The sequence below is a fragment of the Salmo trutta genome, chromosome 33, assembly GCF_901001165.1.
Source record: "Salmo trutta chromosome 33, fSalTru1.1, whole genome shotgun sequence".
NCBI classification, from domain to species: Eukaryota; Metazoa; Chordata; class Actinopteri; order Salmoniformes; family Salmonidae; genus Salmo; species Salmo trutta.
In genome coordinates this window covers 21,830,787-21,848,679 of record NC_042989.1, presented here as the reverse complement: position 1 = coordinate 21,848,679, position 17,893 = coordinate 21,830,787, and the positions used below count along the sequence as shown (strand labels likewise).

Genomic DNA, 17,893 nt, shown 5'->3' with positions numbered 1-17,893 from the left:
TATGGGCAGGCATAAGCTACGGACAATGAACACAATTGCATTTTATCGATGGCAATTTGAATGCACAGAGATACCGTGACGAGATCCTGAGTCCCATTGTCGTGCCATTCATCTGCTGCCCTTCCCTCATGTTTCAGCATCATAATGCATGGCCCAATGTCGCAAGGATCTGTACACAATTCCTGGAAGCTGAAAATGTCCCAGTTCTTCCATGGCCTGCATACTCACCAGACATGTCATCCATTGAGCATGTTAGGGATGCTCTCAACTCTATGAGAAGGAAATGTCTCGCACTACATGAGGAAAATGGTGGTCACACTAGATACTGACTGGTTTTCTGATCCACGCCCCTACTTAAAAAAAAAGATATCTGTATTCCCAGTCATGTGAAATCCATAAATTAGGGCTTAATGAATTTATTTCAAATTACAGATTTCCTTATATGAACTGTAACTCAGTAAAATCTTTTAAATTGTTAAATGTTGCATTTATATTTTTGTTCAGTATATAATCATAAACATGCAATGTGTATCTGAGACTTTTATTATGGCATTGCAGTATGTATTTTATGTTGGGACTTCTGAAAATACCCTTCCCAGACTCACCTGCACGTGAGGAGGAATTCACATGAGAGATAATGTGTGACAGATAAGTGAAGATGTAACCTGTTGTGCCCCTAAAGTTTGTGTTACTGCTACTTGGAATGATTAAACTATAGAAAATAACTTAATGGTAACCAGACTCTTTATCATCGGGCCCTTCGGGGTAAACAATAGATAGTTAAGCAAAATAATTAGGGTTACACAAGCAGTTTGAACAAACCAACAATGCTGTTTCAAGGCTAAAATTCTGAGAGAGTGAAAGCACGAGAGTTAATGGTAATGGTGTGTGTGTGGGTGCGTGCCTACAGCATGGATGTGCACACACACACACACACACACACACACGTAAACATGTTTTCCTCCACCTTCCAAACTCCATGAGATGGCCTGATATAGCTGCCACATACTTGCTCTGCTCCAGTACAGCAGGTTTTCTGCAACCAACACATTAAGATAAATGAACTTCTCCCTGTAATGTAATCAGATCAGCCTATTTAGAGTCCTCCGTGCCTTTACCCTATTTGTGTGAGTATTCTTCTTCAAAGAGAGACAGGCTGAGAGAATGGCAGGCTGCCCACCCCCAGCCTATCCCCAAACTACCTCCCAAAGCTCCACTATACTGTGTGATTCTACCAGACGTCTCAACAGACAGCAGCATTACTGTGGAGGGAAGGTTTCAGTGCGTTCCTGCTTTAAATGGATTTAAGGTTATTTTACACCCCGTCACTGGGATTAGCTGGCTCTGTAGATACCAGCAGGGCTGCACTACATGTTTGTGTCACCTCTCAATTAGACTAAATAGACCGATTATGCAAGGAGAGCGCCTGCCCTGGATAAAACAGGGAGGAGGCACTCAGTTTATTTTTGTTAAGACTATCTTGTCTTGTGAGAATTAGTTAAGGAAGACAACAGCATACATGCATTTCTAACAGGACATTGTATGAGACTTTAGATGCGGTGTAGAGTAAGTGGAGAGCTCCAGGATGGCGCAGGTCCTTACCTGCTTCGGTGTACCTGAGCCCCACCTTCTCCTCCTCATCCTTGGGCTTGGGCGGGGGCCAGATGGCCTGGAGCCGCCCGGGGGTCCGGTCCTCACTGTCTGTAGGGGAGGTGACTTCAGACTGGGAGGAAAGACAGCAGATCATTCCTCAATTAACACAGAACATACAGACTTACAGAACAGTTGGTGCCCAGGATAAGAGTATCTGCAATCTGACTGAAAAGTCAACATGTGATAAGACATGAGAACATCTCAAATCAAGATCAGGACCAAAACTAATACCCTACTGTCCTGTCTGCCTTGCAGGTCACAACAAAACACAACATACACTTCAAATGGCTCTGCATTCCTACATTTCAAAACCTTGATGATCTGAGAACAAACAAACAATAGGGTTCTATAAAATACAGAAGGAATAAACCTTTGAGTTAGACACAAACAGTACATACTTTAGACTCTGCTGGAGCTTTTTGCTCACTGCTGGGAGACTTGGAGGTTCTCTCAAAGATGGATTTCAGCAGGTCCTTCTCACTTTTATTTCTTTTCTTGACAGCCTCTAAATCCACAGGATCCGCTGTATCCCTTTTAGCAGGTTTGGAGCTGAAGAGACTATTAAAAGTGTTTAATGTTGTGTCTGAGGCTTTCCTGCTGTCTGCTGGTGGGGTGGTGGGGATCAGATCTGGACCCTTGTCTGTCGCCCCCTTCTCCCCCCTCTCAGGCTCCCTGTCTCTGAGCTCTAGCAGTGAGTCCGGCTTGTCCTCGGCCTTGGTCCCGTCAAGGTTGAGCAGCTGGCTGAGCTGCCCCAGGAGATTACTCTTGGTCTCAGACACATGTTTGGGCTCGGGACGTTTCTTGGGGGTGCGGCTACTGGAGGTGATCTGCTCAGGGAAGTTATTGGCTTTGTTGACGGTCTTCTTTAGGCTCAGAAGGGCCAGGTCAGCGTCTCTCTGTTTGATCTCAGACACTGTCTCCCTTTCCTCCCCCACAGCCCCTTTCTTCAGAACCCGCAGTCCACTGAACAGGGCAGGCAGCTGGAAGGAGGGGGCATGGGAGGAGACTGTGCCACTGGTGGGGGAGGCGGAGGGTGAGTCTTTGTCGGGCCTCCTTTTGACAGGCATGTCGCCTTGGCCCCTGGGTGAGACAGAGACAGGAGTGCCATTTGGCTGGCTGTCAGTTGGGGACTCTCCAGGAACACGCGACACGGACAGACCAGTCCTTAAAATACCTTTTCTCACTTCAGTGTCAGGCTGCTTCTCCAGGCTAGGATAAGATGTCTCTGCTGCTTCAGGTGGCTTTGACTCAGAGAGGGTGGAGGGGGAGTCCAGGCAGTGGACATGATCTTTATGCTCCTCAGTTCCAGTGTTTTCCCCCAAAATCTCCTTCCTCTGTCCAGACACTGACTGCAAGGCAGTGTCGTCTGCTGCTTCCTCTGATGTCTGGGGTTCAGAGGTGAGAGACAAGTTAAGAGGTGAAGCCACTGCAGAGTTGTCTCCAGCACACATGTCAGTAAGGCCCAAAACCTCCTGGCAGGTGCTGACGCCTTTGGCTACTTTGTGGTGATGATGGCTGGACCAATTTGCACCCATGGCTGCTGCATCCACACCCACCTCCACAGGCCTGGGATCAGTGTAGAGGTCGGTGCTGCAGCCGTCTCCAGGCACTTGTGTTTTGGAGACAGAGGACAGCAGTCCAAGATCTGTCCCACTGTTAGATCTGCCCATAAACCTTGCAGAGTACAGAACAGAGGTGTCTTTGAGGGATCCCTCCACAAGACTATGTGGCTTAAACACAGGCAGCTTTAAGTCTGTCTCAATGGCACCTCTCACTGGGCCAACGGGTGGCAGCTGACCCTTGTTATCATCGAACACTGCCACAGTCCACTGGTCATCGTCAGGTGGGAAGGACATTCCAGGGGCGTCATGCTTGTCCGATTGGCTGAGGCTGCTGATCCCCTCCTCATCTTCCATCTCTGTGTCGCTACAGATCTCCACCATTGTATCGTCAGGTGGGAAGGAAATTCCAGGGGCGTCATGCTTGTCCGATTGGCTGAGGCTGCTGATCCCCTCCTCATCTTCCATCTCTGTGTCGCTACAGATCTCCACCATTGTAACCTGGACCAGACCTGGGTCGGCCGGGGAAACAGACACCTGGCCTGCGTTAGGAGAGGTCACAAAGCTACTGGACTCATTCTCCCATGATTCAATCCTGTCCTCAGTATAAAGGAAAGGGGCCTCTCTTTTATGAAGTACCACACTCATACCCCTCACATCACTGATAACATCCAGGGCACTTTGATCACTGACCCCTGTGAGATCGTTCTCTTCATCAGACAGGGTCCTGAAAGCCGTCAGCACCGCAGTCTCTCCCGCCAGCCTCTGAGGCTCAGTCTTGTCCCCACGTGTAAACATAGTGGATATCTTATTGCGGAACAAATTGGATTGCTGCTTCCCCTGACCCTCAGAGCTATTACTTACACTGTCCATTTTCACAGAGCCCTTAACTGCACTGTAGCATGTACTTCGGGCAGGGAACTCTGGGTCGTCAGGTAGCCTAGCGTTAAGAGCGTTGGGACAGTAACCAAAAGGTTGCTGGTTTGATTCCCTGAGCCGACTAGGTGAAAAATCTGTTGATTTGCCCCTTGAGCAAGGTATTTAACCCTAATTGCTCCTGTAAGTCACTCTGGATAAGAGTGTCTACTAAATGACTAAAATGTAACTTCTAGTCAGCCAGCCAGGTAGAAAGGCTAGCCCAGCACAGTGTGTCCATTCAGAGTGTCAGAAAAGGCTCATCTTTACACCTCCAGCTGTGTAACCTGCCAAGCTGTGTTCCACTTCTACTGGTTCCAATGAACAAAAGGCCTTTGTGAGGACAAATCCCCTAGCTCTTCTTACCCTCTCCAGGAGGGCTCCAGCTATAACCCCTGCTATCCTGTAATCCCGTTTGGCAACACAAAACCTTGCTGTGCTGTGAATAGACAACTTTCTTCAATCACAAACAGCCTCTACTCTACATTAAATGTCACAGACACATTTTCCATAGTTTCAGAACTTCCAGTTTTGTAGAGCAGAATTCCAATGACGTGCCCGGTCACGTCAAACTGTTCAGAGGCAGGAAGCATGTCCCGGAATAATCTCCCTGGGAATCCAGGAGAAACAAATTCTCAGTTTCTCAGGAAAACAACGGAACAAGTTATTTGAATTTGGGCCGGAAGGTTCCACTTCTCCTCTCCTTCCGTATGTGTAGGTACAGAGACCTGAGTCAGAGCTACTGTCCGAGTTGCCCTCCTGGCATGGTTCTTTCCCCTCTCTCCCTGTGTGTATATGTGTACAGAAGATCTCTGTGTTCCTGAGAAAAGCCTCCAGGTTGGAAAAGAATGCGGCACACTGGTCTATCCGGTCTGGCCCCGCCTCCCCCCGCCCTGCCTGGGAGGGAACTGTGGCAGCAGGCAGCACAGGTGTCCGGTTACTTCTTCTTACTTCCGCAAAATGGCAGCCAAGGGTAGCTGGAGCTCTCTGTTGTGGACCGCAGGGGAGATCCAGCCCTGTGTTACTCTGCTCTTTGCTCTCTGTACTATTACAGCATAGGGCTTAAGCTGTAGTGATTAGTCAGTTTGCTGCTGCTGCCCAGCCCTGACCAGCCCTGACCAACACTGCAATCTTGTGCCGTCAGTAGCTCCGCTAACGTCAAGGGGCTAACGCTGCTACAGTTTGGTGAGAGGAAAATAAGTATTGATTTCTTCATCCCAGAGTGTGAATATCGTTAGATAAGATTTGTCTTGACACTAAATCATAAACTGCAAACATACATATCATCACACAGGTTTTCTAGTACAGTGAGTTTATATTGAGTGTACACAGACAAGCAACACTACAATATGTATAGTCTACAAAACCTGCTGCTTCAAAGAGGTACGATGGGTTCAACGATCTATCTAGCACGATGCAACTTTTATTTGAACACAATGTGCACTACCACTTGACAGACTTTAACACAAAACAGAGCACAGAGGCCTGAAAAGTACTTGGTGAAATTAGGGCTGCTTGGTCATTTAACTTTCAGAGGGTACCCATAGTTGGCCTTAGCAGCCAATGTTCATTGCATTCCTTCAGACATAGGAATATTAAGAATTACCAATGGTTGTCAATGTGATTTAGAGCCCCATACCAAACCAGACATGCAGTTTGTGTTCAAAGACAAAAACATGCCATTAATAACAAAGCTCTGTAAATATTAATAATATATTAGATACTCATATTTGTAATGTATTAGAAAATACTATTATTGTACTTAAACATTATTTCTGATCTTCTGGGGTTTAAAACAAATCCACAGATAGTCAGTCAGGGGCTGTCAAGCCTGTAGCGAGGCTTATTATGTAATCAAATCAATAGCATTGGTGTTTAATTTACTAAGTGTAAATCCATCAGCTAGCCACATAGCCAGGCCTCAGCACGACTTACCCTGTATTGAAGGGCTGAGAGGAGCTGAGTCACAGTGACAGTAAGGAGGTTCTTCTTTAAATCTCCCACTGACTACAACTAGTGATTTTTAGGACAGTATCAAATCACAATACATATTTATTTTACCTTTATTTAACTAGGCAAGTCAGTTAAGAACAAATTCTTATTTTCAAAGACGACCTAGGAACAGTGGGTTAACTGCCTTGTTCAGGGGCAGAATGACAGATTTTGTACCTTGTCAGCTCGGTGATTCGATCTTGCGACCTTTCAGTTACTAGTCCAACGCTCTAACCACTAGGCTACGCTGCCGCCCAGCGATGCCTATAGACCCTATTCTGCGGATTACATACTGTGCATAGAATCGTGAGAATCCTAATACGTATCGTATCAGGACCTAAGTATCATGAAAATATTGCATCATGAGGTCGCTGGCAATTCCCAGCCCTAGCCACAACTACTGTACAATGTTTGAAAAGCAGTCTATCAATTAAGTAACAAGTGACTTGAAAAACAAGTCACCACAATGGATGCTATGACTACAATGCCAGCATAGGCCACACCACACATGAGTATGTGGGTATCTTCATGTTGAGACAGTCTACCACTAGTCTAGAGGTAAAACCAGAGACAGGTTACTTTTGTTATGATATGCTACAACAAAGATCAGGGAGTGTCTTTTAATTAAACTATGCTATGTCACTCTAACTGACACACAACCACACCCAAACCACACAATCATCTACCCTTCAAATCTAGTCAAATGGCATGATGGAATCTTGACAGACAGACACAGGAATTGTTAAGTTGTTACAATGTACAGTGCATTTCGAAAGTATTCAGACCCCTTGACTTTTTCCACATTTTGTTACATTACAGCCTTATTCTAAAATTGATTAAATCATTTTTTCCATCATCAATCTACACACAATACCCCATAATGACAAATCGAAAATAGGTTTTAGAAATTCTTGCAAATGTATAAAAAAAAAAAACAGAAATACCTAATTTACATACCGTAATTTCCGGACTATTAAGCGCACCTGAATATAAGCCGCACCCACTGAATTAAAAAAAATATATTATTAAGCCGCACATGTCTGTAAGCCGCAGGTGCCTACCGGTACATTGAAACAAATGAACTTTACACAGGCTTTAACGAAACACGGCTTGTAACAAAAATAAATAGGCTTTAACGAAACGGCTTGTAACAAAAAAAAAATTAGCAGTAAGCTTTAGTTGTCTTTTTGCACTGAGTCAATTCCTCACGCTGCTGTTTCCAACGTCTTATCATCGACTCATTAAGACCAAGCTCCCGTGCAGCAGCTCTATTTCCTTTTCCAACAGCCAGATCAATCGCCTTCAACTTGAAAGCTGCATCATATGCATTTCTCCGTGTCTTTGCCATGATGAGGGTGACAAAATGACTACCGTAATCAGAATGATGGGAAGTTTGAGAGCGCTCGATTTAATCTAAACAGTAAACAAAAAAGTTGTTTGACCTTAACCCGTTCGGCAATTTCATTGGTCTAATGAAAGATTCATGCCGCCAAAAAACTGAGCACGTCACAGAATGTTTTTTTGAGAAAAAAAATTGAAAGCGGGAAAAATCCATATATTAGCCGCGTCACTGTTTAAGCCGCGATGTTCAAAGCGTGGGAAAAATGTTGCGGCTTATAGTCCGGAATTTACGGTAAGTATTCAAACCCTTTGCTATGAGACTCGAAATTGAGCTCCGGTGCATCCTGTTTCCATTGATCATCCTTGAGATGTTCCTACAACAAATTCTATTGATTGGACAAGATTTGGAAAGGCACACATCTGTCTATATAAGGTCCCACAGTTGACAGTGCATGTCAGAGCGAAAACCAAGCCATGAGGTCGAAGGAATTGTCCGTAGAGCTCCGAGACAGGATTGTGTCGAGGCACAGGTCTGTGGAAGGGTACCAAAACATTTATGCTGCATTGAAGGTCCCCAAGAACACAGTGGCCTACATCATTTTAAAATGGAAGAAGTTTGGAACCACCAAAACGCTTCCTAAAGCTGGCCGTGGCCAAACTGAGCAATCGGGGGAGAAGGGCCTTGGTCAAGGAGGTGACAAAGAACCCGATGGTCACTCTGAGTGAGCTCCAGAGTTCATCTGTGGAGATGGGAGAACCTTCCAGAAGGAAGCATTCCACCTTTATCAGGCCTTTGAGAAACAGACACCTCACAAGTCCTCCACTGGCAGCTTCATTAAATAGTTCCTGCAAAACACCAGTCTCAACGTCAACAGTGGAGAGGCCACTCCGGGATGCTGGCCTTCTAGGCAGAGTTCCTCTGTCCAGTGTCTGTGCTCTTTTGCCCATCTTAATCTTTTTTTTATATTGGCCAGTCTGAGATATGGCTTTTTCTTTGCAACTCTGCCTAGAAGGCCAGCATCCCGGAGTCACCTCTTCACTGTTCACTGTTCACGTTGAGACTGGTGTTTTGCGGGTACTGTTTAATAAAGCTGCCAGTTGAGGACTTGTGAGACGAATGTTTCTCAAACTAGACACTCTAATGTACTTGTCCTCTTGCTCAGTTGTGCACCGGGGCCTCCCACTCCTCTTTCTAGTCTGGTTAGAGCCAGTTTGCGCTGTTCTGTGAAGGGAATAGTACACAGCATTGTATGAGATCTTCAGTTTCTTGGCAATTTCTCGCATGGAATGGCCTTCATTTCTCAGAACAAGAACAGAGTGACGAGTTTCAGAAGAAAGTTATTTGTTTCTGGCCATTTTGAGCCTGTAATCGAACCCACAAATGCTGATGCTCCAGATACTCAACTAAATCAAATTAAGTTTATTTGTCACATGGCCGAATACAACCTTACATTGAAATGCTTACTTACAGGCTCTAACCAATAGTGCAAAAAAGGTGTTAGTTGAACAATAAGTATTTAAGAAATAAAACAACAGTAAAAAGACAGGCTATATACAGTAGCGAGGCTATAAAAGTAGCGAGGCTACTACAGACACCGGTTAGTCAGGCTGATTAAGGTAGTATGTACATGTAGATATGGTTAAAGTGACTATGCATATATGATGAACAGAGAGTAGCAGTAGCATAAAAGAGGGTTTGGCAGGTGGTGGGTGGCGGGACACAATGTAGATAGCCCGGTTAGACAATGTGCAGGAGCACTGGTTGGTCGGCCCAATTGAGGTAGTATGTATATAAATGTATAGTTAAAGTGACTATGCATGTATGATAAACAGAGAGTAGCAGCAGCATAAAAAGAGGGTTTGGGGGGAGTTGGGGGGGGCACACAATGCAAATAGTCCAGGTAGCCATTTGATTACCTGTTCAGGAGTCTTATGGCTTGGGGGTAAAAAGCCTTTTTGTCCAAGACTTGGCACTCCGGTACCGCTTGCCATGCTGTAGAAGAGAGAACAGTCTATGACAGGGGTGGCTGGGGTCTTTGACAATTTTTAGGGCTTTCCTCTGACACCGCCTGGTGTAGAGGTCCTGGATGGCATGCAGCTTAGCCCCAGTGATGTACTGGGCCATACGCACTACCCTCTGTAGTGCCTTGTGGTCAGAGGCCGAGCAATTGCCGTACCAGGCAGTGATGCAACCAGTCAGGATGCTCTCAATGTTGCAGTTGTAGAACCTTTTGAGGATCTCAGGACCCATGCCAAATCTTTTTAGTTTCCTGAGGGGGAATAGGCTTTGTCGTGCCCTCTTCACGACTGTCTTGGTGTGTTTGGACCATTCTAGTTTGTTGTTGATGTGGACACCGAGGAACTTGAAGCTCTCAACCTACTACAGCCCTGTCGATGAGAATGGGGGCATGCTCGGTCCTCCTTTCCTGCAGTCCACAATCATCTCCTTAGTCTTGGTTACTTTGAGGGATAGGTTGTTATTCTGGCACCACACGGCCAGGTCTCTGACCTCCTCCCTATTTGCTGTCTCGTCGTTGTCTGTGATCAGGCCTACCACTATTGTGACGTCTGCAAACTTAATGATGGTGTTGGAGTCGTGCCTGGCCATGCAGTCGTGGGTGAACAGGGAGTACAGGAGGGGACTGAGCATGCACCCCTGTGGAGCTCCAGTGTTGAGGATCAGCGTGGGAGATGTGTTGCTACCTACCCTCACCACCTGGGGGCAGCCCGTCAGTAAGTCCAGGATCCAGTTGCAGAGGGAGGTGTTTAGTCCCAGGATCCTTAGCTTAGTGGTGAGCTTTGTGGGTACTATGGTGTTGAATGCTGAGCTGTGGTCAATGAAAAGCATTCTCACATAACTGTTCCTTTTGTCCAGGTCGGAAAGGGCAGTGTGGAGTGCAATAGAGATTTCATCATCTGTGGATCTGTATGCAAATTGGAGTGGGTCTAGGGTCTAGGTGTTGATGTGAGCCATTACCAACCTTTCATAGCACTTCATGGCTACGGACATGAGTGCTATGGGTCTGTAGTCATTTAGGCAGGTTGCCTTTGTGTTCTTGGGCACAGGGACTATAGTCGTCTGCTTGAAACATGTTGGTATTACAGACTCAATCAGGGACATGTTGAAAATGTCAGTGAAGACACCTGCCAGTTGGTCAGCACATGCCCGGAGCACACGTCCTGGTAATCCATCTGGCCCCGCAGCCTTGTGTAGGTCTTACTCACGTCGGCTATGGAGAGCGTGATCACACAGTCGTCCGGAACAGCTGATGCTCTCATGCATGCCTCAGTGTTGCTTGCCTCGAAGCGAGCATAGAAGTGATTTAGCTCGTCTGGTAGGCTCGTGTCACTGGGCAGCTCGCAGCTGTGCTTCCTTTGTAGTCTGTAATAGTTTGCAAGCCCTGCCACATAAGATGAGCGTCGGAGCCATTGTAGTATGATTCAATCTTAGCCCTGTATTGACGCTTTGCCTGTTTGATGGTTCATTCCAGGGCATAGCAGGATTTCTTGTAAGCTTCCCGCACCTTGAAAGCGGCAGCTCTACCCTTTAGCTCAGTGCAAATGTTGCCTGTAATCCATGGCTTCTGGTTGAGGTATGTACGTACAGTCACTGTGGGGACGACGTCCTCGATGCACTTATTGATAAAGCCAGTGACTGATGTGGTGTACTCCTCAATGCCATCGGAAGAATCCCGGAATATGTTCCAGTCTGTGATAGCAAAACAGTCCTGTAGTTTAGCATCTGCTTCATCTGACCACTTTTTTATAGACCGAGTCACCGGTGCTTCCTGCTTTAATGTTTGCTTGTAAGCAGGAATCAGAAGGATAGAGTTGTGGTTGGATTTACCAAATGGAGGGCGAGGGAGAGCTTTGTATGCGTCTCTGTGTGTGGAGCACAGGTGACGTAGAATTTTTTCCCCTCTGGTTGCACATTTAACATGTTGTAACGCCCTGGCCATAGAGAGGGGTTTTTTGTTCTTTATTTTGGTTAGGCCAGGGTGTTACATTGGGTGGGCGTTCTATGTTCGTTTTCTAGGTTTTTTGTATTTCTTTGTTTTGGGCCGTGTGTGGCTCCCAATCAGGCACAGCTGAAGTTCGTTGTTGCTGATTGGGAATCACACATAAGGAGCATGTTTTTCCTTTGGGTTTTGTCGGTAATTGTTTCTGTTGAGTGTTTTGCACCTGACAGGACTGTTTGGCTGTCAGTTTTCTCGTTTTGTTTTGTGTAGTGTTCTTTATTAAATTAAAATCATGATGAACACTAACTCCGCTGCGCCTTGGTCTACTCTCTCTCCCGACAGCCGTTACACATGTTGATAGAAATTTGGTAGAACTGATTTAAGTTTCCCTGCATTAAAGTCTCTAGCCACTAGGAACGCCACCTCTGGGTGAGTGGTTTCCTGTTTTCTTATTTCCTTATACAGCTGACTGAGTGTGGTCTTAGTGCCAGCATCTGTCTGTGCTGGTAAATAAACAGCCACGAAAAGTATAGCTGAAAACTCTCTAGGCAAGTAGTGTGGCCTGCAATTTATCACAATATACTCTACTTCAGGCAAGCAAAATCTAGAGACTTCCTTAGATTGCGTCCACCAGCTGTTGTTTACAAATAGACACAGACTGCCCCCCCTCGTCTTACATTACATTACATTTAAGTCATTTAGCAGACGCTCTTATCCAGAGCGACTTACTTACCGGAGTGTGCTGTTCTATCTTGCCGGTGCAGCGTATATCCCGCTAGCTGAATATCCATGTCATCATTCAGCCACGATTCCGTGAAACATAGGATATTACAGTTTTTGATGTCCCGTTGGTAGGATATTCGTGATCGTACCTCGTCTAATTTATTGTCCAATGATTGCACGTTGGGGAGTAGTATTGACGGTAACGGCAGCTTTCCCAGTCGCCTTCGCCGGGTCCTGACCAGGCATCCGGCTCTTTGTCCTCTGTACCTGCGTCCCTTCCTCTTGCAAATAACGGGGATGTCGGTCCTGTGGGGTGTTTGGAGAATGTCTTGTGCGTCGTCTTTGATGTAGAAAAAATCTTCATCTAATCCGAGGTGAGTGATCGCTGTCCTGATATCCAGAAGCTCTTTTTTGCCATACGATACGGTGGCAGAAACATTATGTACAAAATAAGTTACAAATAACGTGAAAAAAAACACATAATAGCACAATTGGTTGGGTGCCCGTAAAACTGCTGCCATTTCTTCCGGCGAAATTTTACAACAAAGTCTAACTAGTCTAAAGAAGGCCAGTTTTCAGCTGTGCTAACATAATTGAAAAAGGGTTTTCTAATGACCAATTAGCCTTTTAAAATTATAAACTTGGATTAGCTAACACAACGTGCCATTGGAACACAGGAGTGATGGTTGCTGATAATGGGCCTCTGTATGCCTATATAGATATTCCATAAAAAATCAGCCAGCCGTTTCCAGCTACAATAGTCATTTACAACATTAACAATGTCTACACTGTATTTCTGATTAATTTGATGTTATTTTAATGGACAAAAAAAATAATTTTCTTTAAAAAATAAGGACATTTCTAAGTGACCCCAAACTTTTGAACGGTAGTGTATATATGTATTAAAGTAGTAAAACGTTTAGTATTTGGTCCCATATTCCTAGCACGCAAAGATTACATCAAGCTTGTGACTCTACAAACTTGTTGGATGCATTGCTCTTTGTTTTGGTTGTGTTTCAGATTATTTTGTGCCCATTAGAAATGAAGGGTAAATAATGTATTGTGTAATTTGGAGTCACTTTTATTGTAAATTAGAATAGTATATGTTTGTAAACACTTCTACATTAATGTGGATGCTACCATGATTACGGATAGTCCTGAATGAATCTTGAATAATGATGAGTGAGAAAGTTGCAGATGCACAAATATTATACCCCCCAAAAAATGCTAACCTCCCCTGTTATTGTAATGGTGAGAGGTTCGCATGTTTTGTGGGTATGATATTTATATGTCTGTAACTTTCTCACTCATCATTATTCACGATTCATTGCAGGAATCGGTTACATCTTGAAGATTATTTTTGAGTGGACAGCTTGATGACAATCAGTCAATATTTAGTTCACCCAGAAAATATACTTAGGTATCTGTTGATATCAAATACATTATCAAGCATTTCACACATATAGTCCAAAAACGGACTTTTAGCGGTCGGGAGTCTACAGCAACTTCCTATGAGAATAGGCTTTAGGTGAGGCAGGTGAACCTGTAGCTATATTACTTTAACGTCATCTGACACTACCCTGCATGCGACAAATGGCTGATGTTTGGATGGATGATTGGCTTCAGTAGTGAAAACACCTAGAGACACACTGTCATGCCCTGACCATAGAGAGCCTTTTTATTTCTCTATTTGGTTAGGTCAGGGTGTGCTTTGGGTGGGCATTCTAGATTATTGTATTTCTATGTTGGCCTGATATGGTTCCCAATCAGAGGCAGCTGTCTTTCGTTGTCTCTGATTGGGGATCATATTTAGGCAGCCTTTTCCCACTGGGTTTTTGTGGGACGTAACACACACTGGACCTAGGTGAAGGGGTTAGTAGAGTAGCTAGTCAGTTCTGGGCTCTGAACCACCAAGGTCCACAGCACCACATCCCAGATCTCTTAATGTTAACGCAACTGGCGGAAATCATGATCAGGTGGTTTAGCACTTCAGTAGATTGGAGTACTCGCTGGCCTGGAGCCCCGAGGGAACAGCACTGTCATGCTACACTGCTTGGAAGCGGATACGTAATGGAGTAGTAACATTTACGCTATTGTCTAGTAACCTTTATACAGTATCAATTAGGGCCAGAGGTGTTCCTGACCATGTGACCCACCTGACCAGGAAAAACTCTAGGGCCTAGTTACACCTTGACCAGTTCTTTCCTGGTCAGGTCACAAAACCCTAAGTATGATCTATTGCTGTTAGCTAAATGTGTGGGTGCAGCAGCTCTCACCGTGCACTCCAGTTGAGGGTAGTAGGGGGAATCTCCGATGATGTCATCCTCTGGGGGCGTGATCCTGAGGAAGTCCAGGTGATTGGGACGGGAGACACGGTTCAGGGAGTCCTGGGTCTGGGAGATGGCATCATCACCGTCCAGCATCCAGATATCGGCCTCCTCTACACACACACACACACACACACACACACACACACACACACACAAACATACGTGCACACACACACACAAACATACGTGCACACACGTAAACACACAATAATGAGTTGTTATTAAATGTAATAACAGGTGTATTAGGATAGACTGAAACACACCCTCTGTTAGGGAGGGATTTTACAGAGCAACAGAGCCAGCATGTTTCCTGAATGGATCAAGTGGGTGAAGGTAGAAAGCAGGCATCGTAACTTTTAAAAACCAAAGACACAGAGCAAGCATATCTCTGCTGCAGGGTACATGTGTGTTATTATATACTGCACATAGCTAGACTTCCTTCAGCCTGTGGACCGCCAACCGCCCTCTGATCTGAAACAAATGCCACTATAACCAATATGGATTTCTGTATATGAGTCAATGCATTGGCCATCGCAGGACTGTAACAAAGTACATTACCTAGGGAATGGTACTACGCTCTTCTCTAAAACAATTGGCTAAAGAAACCAGACCAACAGCATGTTTATGTTTGTTTTCACTCACTGTAACACATCTATTCTGTTGTCATGGATTGGAGAGCAGAGCAGCTAACATCTAGCCCACTCAGAGAGAGACTAAACCTGACTAAATCTGACTGGATAAGGCTATGTTCTGGCTAAACTATGGTGGAACAGAGCTGCAAGACTAGGGCTAATGTGAGTAGAGTCTCTCATCCATACCCTATTCCTATTCCGAGATAATCCTCAAACACATCCACTCCCTTCAGCCTACAGAGAAGGATGGATTCAGATTCATTTGGACTTTGTGATTCATAGCTCAGAGACAACCTCATCCATAGTCCATCACCCCTCCAGCCTATGAGCACAAATAATGTCAAGGGTAGGCTAGTATTGTGCACTCCCCAAAAACATAACACAACAGTGCATCTCACCAAAAAATACTGTCACATCCACATTGACACGTACACATATGTACACGTGGTACTCTCACACACAGCAAAAATACTTCCTGCATTCTTTGCCTTGGAAGTAAACATTTCACTTTTAGTCTACATCTGTTGTTTACAAAGCATGTGATGAATACAATTTGATTTGAGAAGCGCTGAAGTACGATAAAGACAGAGAGGTGGGGGAGAAAGAGAAATAGAGAAACAGCTCACAATGAACACACTGATGCTCAACAACCTCAATTCAGGGTTTTCTCATGCTGTAATACAACACCTTCCCAGGAGGGTCACACTGCTATCACTTCAACCTGTTGTTTAGATAAATAATAAGGTTAAACTGAGAGGTACACTGGTTTGCGAAAGTATTCACCCCCCTTGGCATTTTTCCTCTTTTGTTGCCTTACAACCTGGAATTAAAATTGATTTACACAACACTTTGAAGATGCAAAATATGTTTTATTGTGAAACAAACAAGAAATAAGACAGAAAAACCGAAAACTTGAGCGTGCATAACTATTCACCCCCCCAAAGTCAATACTTTGTAGAGCCACCTTTTGAAGCAATTACAGCTGCAAATCTCTTGGGGTATGTCTCTATAAGCTTGGCACATCTAGCTACTGGGATTTTTGCCCATTCTTCAAGGCAAAACTGCTCCAGCTCCTTCAAGTTGGATGGGTTCCACAGGTGTCACGTCCTGACCAGTAAAAGGGGTTGTTTGTTATTGTAGTTTGGTCAGGGCGTGGCAGGGGGTGTTTGTTTAGTGTGTTTTGTTTTTTTGGGGGGCAATGTTCTATGTTAGTATATTTCTATGTCTGTGTCTATTTAGTCTATTTCTATGTTCAGGGTTTTAGGGTTTGGCCTTCAATTAGAAGCAGCTGTTCTTCGTTGCTTCTAATTGGAGGCCATATTTAAGTAAGGGGTTTTTGTCACTGTGTTTGTGGGTAGTTGTTCCATGTATAGCGTGTTGCCTTGATGGACTGTCTTCGTCGGTGTTTGTTATTTTGTTAAGTGTTCAAGTTTCCTTCTAAATAAAAGATGATCAGTATACACATTCCCGCTGCGTTTTGGTCCACTTCATACGACGAACGTGACAGAACTACCCACCAACAAAGGACCAAGCAGCGGGTAAGGAGCACTGTGAAGAAGGATGGACATGGGAGGAGATGAGGATGAGTATATCCAGGGCTATGGAGGATTTAAGGAAGACCGAGAGGCATCCCCCCCCCCAAAAATTGGGGGGGCACACGGGGAGTTGGGCAGAGTCAGGATGGAGACCTGAGCCAACTCCCCGTGCTTATTATGGGGAGCGACGAATGAAGAAGGCACCGAGCTATGCGGAAATGCGCACTGTATTGCGAAGAAGCATTCAAAGGCCGGTGCGATCGATGGAAGCTCCTCAGCGTGGCCAGGCTATATTGAGCACTCAACCAGGAAGGGTTGTGCAGGCCGTAAGCTCCTGACCTCCAATACCTCTTCAGGGTCCGGTTTACCCTGTTCCTGCTCCTCGCACTAGCCTTGAGGTGCACGTTACCAGTCTGGCGCCTCCAAAGCCAGCCCCACGCACCAGGCCTGTAGTGCGTCAGCCCAGTCCAGTACGTCCTTTTCCTGCTCCTCGCACTAGCCTTGAGGTGCGTGTCCCTAGTATGGCGCCTCCAAAGCCAGCCCCACGCACTAGGCCTTTAGTGCGCCTGTACAGTCTGGAACCGGAGCTGCCAGAGTCGCCCTCCAGTCCGGAGCTGCCAGAGTCGCCCGCCGCGAGGGTCCCCAGTCCGGGGTCGGCAGCGAGGGACCTCGCTCTAGCGGCGCCACCAAAGTGGGGTGAGCCAGTGGTGGAACGGGGTCTGCATCCCGCTCCTGAGCCACCTCCGTAGGGGGGAGGATTGGGAAGGGGGGGCGTTGCACAAGAACCGTCTGTGACGGTGGCCACCCTCCCTTCCCTCCCTTTAGTTTGGGATTATTTTTGTTTTTGTTTATTTTTTTATTTTATTTTTTTTGTTTGAGGTGCATCCGGGGTCTGCACCTTTGGGGGGGTACTGTCACGTCCTGACCAGTAAATGGGGTTGTTTGTTATTGTAGTTTGGTCAGGGCGTGGCAGGGGGTGTTTGTTTAGTGTGTTTCGTTTTTTGGGGGGGCAATGTTCTATGTTAGTATATTTCTATGTCTGTGTCTATTTAGTCTATTTCTATGTTCAGGGTTTTGGTGTTTGGCCTTCAATTAGAAGCAGCTGTTCTTCGTTGCTTCTAATTGGAGGCCATATTTAAGTAAGGGGTTTTTGTCACTGTGTTTGTGGGTAGTTGTTCCATGTATAGCGTGTTGCCTTACAGGACTGTCTTTGTCGGTGTTTGTTATTTTGTTAAGTGTTCAAGTTTCCTTCTA

The 17,893-nt window shown here is 45.4% G+C and overlaps 2 protein-coding genes across 2 annotated transcripts in view; both read right to left on the bottom strand.

Annotated features, from left to right (window-relative positions):
* The window catches only part of LOC115172090 (formin), a 63,028-nt gene extending 58,790 nt beyond the window's left edge, over nucleotides 1-4,238 (bottom strand). Inside the window, exons 1-2 of the mRNA XM_029729275.1 lie at nucleotides 2,052-4,238; nucleotides 1,603-1,723 (exon numbers count right to left, since the gene is read on the bottom strand). Of these exons, the coding sequence (XP_029585135.1) occupies nucleotides 1,603-1,723; nucleotides 2,052-4,085 (2,155 nt within the window). The 5' untranslated portion in view covers nucleotides 4,086-4,238. The remainder of the gene's footprint in view (nucleotides 1-1,602; nucleotides 1,724-2,051) is intronic.
* Nucleotides 4,239-14,325: 10,087 nt separating this feature from the next.
* LOC115172089 (uncharacterized) overlaps nucleotides 14,326-17,893 on the bottom strand; it is a 30,607-nt gene continuing 27,039 nt past the window's right edge. The window contains exon 3 of the mRNA XM_029729274.1: nucleotides 14,326-14,582. Coding sequence (XP_029585134.1) covers nucleotides 14,326-14,582 — 257 coding nt within the window. The remainder of the gene's footprint in view (nucleotides 14,583-17,893) is intronic.